The 3,369-nt window shown below is 57.7% G+C and overlaps 1 protein-coding gene across 1 annotated transcript; it reads left to right on the forward strand.

Moving 5' to 3' along the window:
• The first annotated feature begins 243 nt into the window (after positions 1-243).
• Hspb7 (heat shock protein family B (small) member 7) lies at positions 244-2,980 on the forward strand. Its single transcript, XM_008822657.3, has 3 exons — positions 244-702; positions 1,210-1,343; positions 2,546-2,980. The coding sequence occupies exons 1-3, from the start codon at positions 504-506 to the stop codon at positions 2,723-2,725; spliced, it is 513 nt and encodes a 170-aa protein (XP_008820879.1). The 5' UTR covers positions 244-503; the 3' UTR covers positions 2,726-2,980.
• The last annotated feature ends 389 nt before the right edge of the window (positions 2,981-3,369 follow it).

Genomic DNA, 3,369 nt, shown 5'->3' on the forward strand with positions numbered 1-3,369 from the left:
TCTCATAACAATGCAACAGGGCTCCTCCACACATTCTTTCTTCAGGAGTCTGATAAGGGAGGTACAGGTCCTGAGAACCAATCTGAAAGGAGACGCACTGGCCAGAGACAGCCTCCAAACTAATGAGAGAAACATTAAACCTGCAAAGTCCCGGGACGGACACAGGACAAGATCCACTCCCTGCTCCGTGGGGTACAGAGGCCCTTGGGGCTGGAGCTCTGGGCCTAGAGTGCCAGGCGGTGAGCTCAGCCCTCCAGCCCAGCCTGCGTGTGTCAGGCTGTCAGCAGAGCCGTTTCTCCCAAGAAGATTTCCAGCCCCCTCCGGGCCATGAAGAGTCCTAAATTTAGCCAGTAGACAAGAGGCTGGCCTTGAGCCCAGGGACAGTCGGGCCTTATAAAGCGCTGGCAGTCAGGGGCCCCCGGCATGTTCCCCTGGAGGTCTGCACCCACACATTTCTCCTGCCCAGCCCCTGCCCTCCTGGACAGGGCTCCTGCTGCCCGTGGATGAGCCACCGGACCTCCTCCTCCTTCAGAGCGGAGAGAAGCTTCCATTCCTCCTCTTCTTCCTCTTCCTCCTCTTCTTCCTCTGCGGCCTCCCGTGCCCTCCCAGCCCAGGACCCACCCATGGAGAAGGCCTTGAGCATGTTTTCGGAGGATTTCGGCAACTTCATGCGGCCCCACTCGGAGCCCCTGGCCTTCCCAGGCAAGTGTTGGGACTCTGAGGGAAGGGCACAAACAGGTGGGAACATCAGCTCCAGGGCACCTCGGAGCATGCTGTGGCCACCCACCTGCCAGGAAAAGGTGCTTCGAAGTTTACCAAGACAGATCTGGGCACCAAGACAGATGTGGCTACAATACAGGTGGGCCTCCCAGGAATAATGGTGGTCCCAGGGATGAAATGTGGCTGCACACGGCCTGCAAGTATGACCAAGTCCCAGTGAAAGTCCTGGATAGCTGGCTGAGATTGAGTGGTGGCAGGGCCCCCAAAGCCTCCAGGCCTGGGTGGAGTTGCTGCAGGCAAGCCTTAGTAGTATACAGACACAGTCTGTGCTGAGTAAGGCTCACCCCACTGGGGACACGGCAGGCTATAAGAGTGAAGAAGGGCTGGGGTTTTCATCTGGGAGAACCTCTCATTTCCCTAAGGACAGAGACCTGGGTTCTGGATGCAGGCCTAGATGCACTCCCAGCTTAACAGCCACTCTGCCCATAGCCCGTCCTGGGGGACCAGGCAACATCAAGACCCTCGGAGATGCCTATGAATTTGCAGTAGACGTGAGGGACTTCTCCCCCGAAGACATCATAGTCACCACCTCCAACAACCACATCGAGGTGCGGGCTGAGAAGGTAAGTCTGACCCTGTCCCACCCTGGGTTCCCTGCCTCTGCCCCTGGACTCTCTGCCTTATCTATCCAGTTCTAGCTCCTCTACTCCTACCTCCTCCTGTCTTAAGACTCCATATCCTGATCAGTGTTCCTTTCCTACCTGAACTCCCCCAGGGCAAACTGCAGGCCTTACCCAGTGAGCTCACGAGCCAGGGACCCTTCCTCCTCAAATGTCCCTCTCCAACCCAAGGTTCACAGACCCTGCCTTTGGGAGTCCATGGCAGCTGAAGGGCCTTCAGGGACAGGAGAGGGATGTTGGAATGTGGGCAGAGGAGATCTGAGTGGCTGAGGCTTGAGTGGGTGAGAGGAAGGAGGTGAATTCAATGAGGTGAGGACAGCTCCCTGGAAGAATGTGGGAGAAGGTGGCAGTGGGGACCCAAGCAAGGCAGCAGGGGAAGGTTGTCCCCTCATGCCACACCTCCAGCCCTATTCCATCCCAGAGCCAGAGGCCAGGATCCCATCTTGGGGCCTCTGCATTGGGCCTGAGGCTGGGTAGAGGCCCTGCAGCTTGGGGTTACACACACAGTGAACCACACACACACACACACACGCCTCACCCAGGGTCTCAGGGTCCCTGGGTAAACAGGAAAGGTAAGGTCCACCAAAGCCTCCGAGACTCTCCAAGCCCAGCCAGCTCCCTTGAGAACTGAGACTGAACCCTGGGAAGCCCTGCCAGGGGTGCGAGGACTCTGGGCCACTGGTTGCACGTGCCAGCCCCACATCCTGAGGGTGACTCAGCCAGCCCAGACTCTGCTGGACACTATGTGCTGGCTGAGCTGCGGGGGAGGGCGGTGGCCCTGGCAGTGGACACTCAGGGTATCTGGGGATCCAAAGGGCACAGCCTGTGTCATCCCTTCAGCATAGCTCAGGAGTCCCAGATTCCTAGCTACTCATCCTCACTGGTCCCCACCCACCCCAGCCTACATTCCACTCCTCTTGGGACCTCTAGAGTGCCTCTGACCTCCTCTGCTTGGGTGTCTACACAGCCCTTGGTCCCTGACCACCCCCAATCCCCTGGCCAGCCCTTCCAGATGCGATAGCAGAACCCCTCAGAACACGATGGGGTGGTTGGGAACAGGATGTAGAACAGAGACTTTGACTTTACTTGGGCCTGGCCAGGACAGGGCTGGGGCAGACAGTCCTGACATGCTACCCCTTCCCCAGCTGGCGGCTGACGGCACAGTCATGAATACCTTTGCTCACAAGTGCCAGCTTCCAGAGGATGTGGACCCTACATCAGTGACTTCAGCCCTGAGGGAGGATGGCAGTCTTACCATCCGGGCACGGCGTCACCCCCACACAGAGCATGTCCAGCAGACCTTCCGGACGGAAATAAAAATCTAAGGACCTCCCTACCCCTGCCTTTCCCCTATCTCCTCCCCAACTGGCCTGCTGGTGAGGTCACCTCGACCCTAACAACAACCTCCCAGGACATCTCAAGCCCTGGCTCCAGCACCCCACATATACCTTCAGGCCCCAGGTGGGTCATCCTCCAAACTAGGGTCCCTCCATTCTGCCCAGGGCAGCCCAGAGATCTTCACCCAGATATGGCCCCACTCTCTCGGTTCAAAATAAAGGTGTTGAAGTGGGGACTCTGCAGGTCAGAGAGACAAATATTCCCAATTGGTGAATTGATGGGGGAGTATAACAGACTAGTCACAAGCACAACTGCCCGTATAGGAGACCAGAGAGACAGCCATGACTGTAACGCTCCCTTCCTGACATACGCTAAGCCCCAAACTGGGGATGGGGGGCTGCTCACCACCCTGGACCTCCGACAGCCAGCTGTGCCAGGGTAGGGCTCCTATGCCCAAATAGGGCTTATTAAATGGTGTAACACACCTATCTCTAGGTGCTAGGACCTCCTGACCAGGTTGGGGTAAGGAAAGCCCACACTTTTCCCTCTCACCAGAGCCTTGGAGTCCTGGGTACCTCCCCAAGCAGATAGAAATCCATGCAGAGGAGGGAACAAGAGCCAGGACAGGGCT

Source organism: Nannospalax galili, unplaced genomic scaffold (assembly GCF_000622305.1).
Source record: "Nannospalax galili isolate Female #2095 unplaced genomic scaffold, S.galili_v1.0 scaffold548, whole genome shotgun sequence".
Lineage (NCBI taxonomy): Eukaryota > Metazoa > Chordata > Mammalia > Rodentia > Spalacidae > Nannospalax > Nannospalax galili.

Coding starts and splice junctions, on each gene's coding strand:
- Hspb7 (XM_008822657.3), top strand. CDS start 504: ATGAGCCACCGGACCTCCTCCTCCTTCAGAGCGGAGAGAAGCTTCCAT. Junction 703..1,209: donor GGAGCCCCTGGCCTTCCCAG/GCAAGTGTTGGG, acceptor CTCTGCCCATAG/CCCGTCCTGGGGGACCAGGC. Junction 1,344..2,545: donor TCGAGGTGCGGGCTGAGAAG/GTAAGTCTGACC, acceptor CCCCTTCCCCAG/CTGGCGGCTGACGGCACAGT.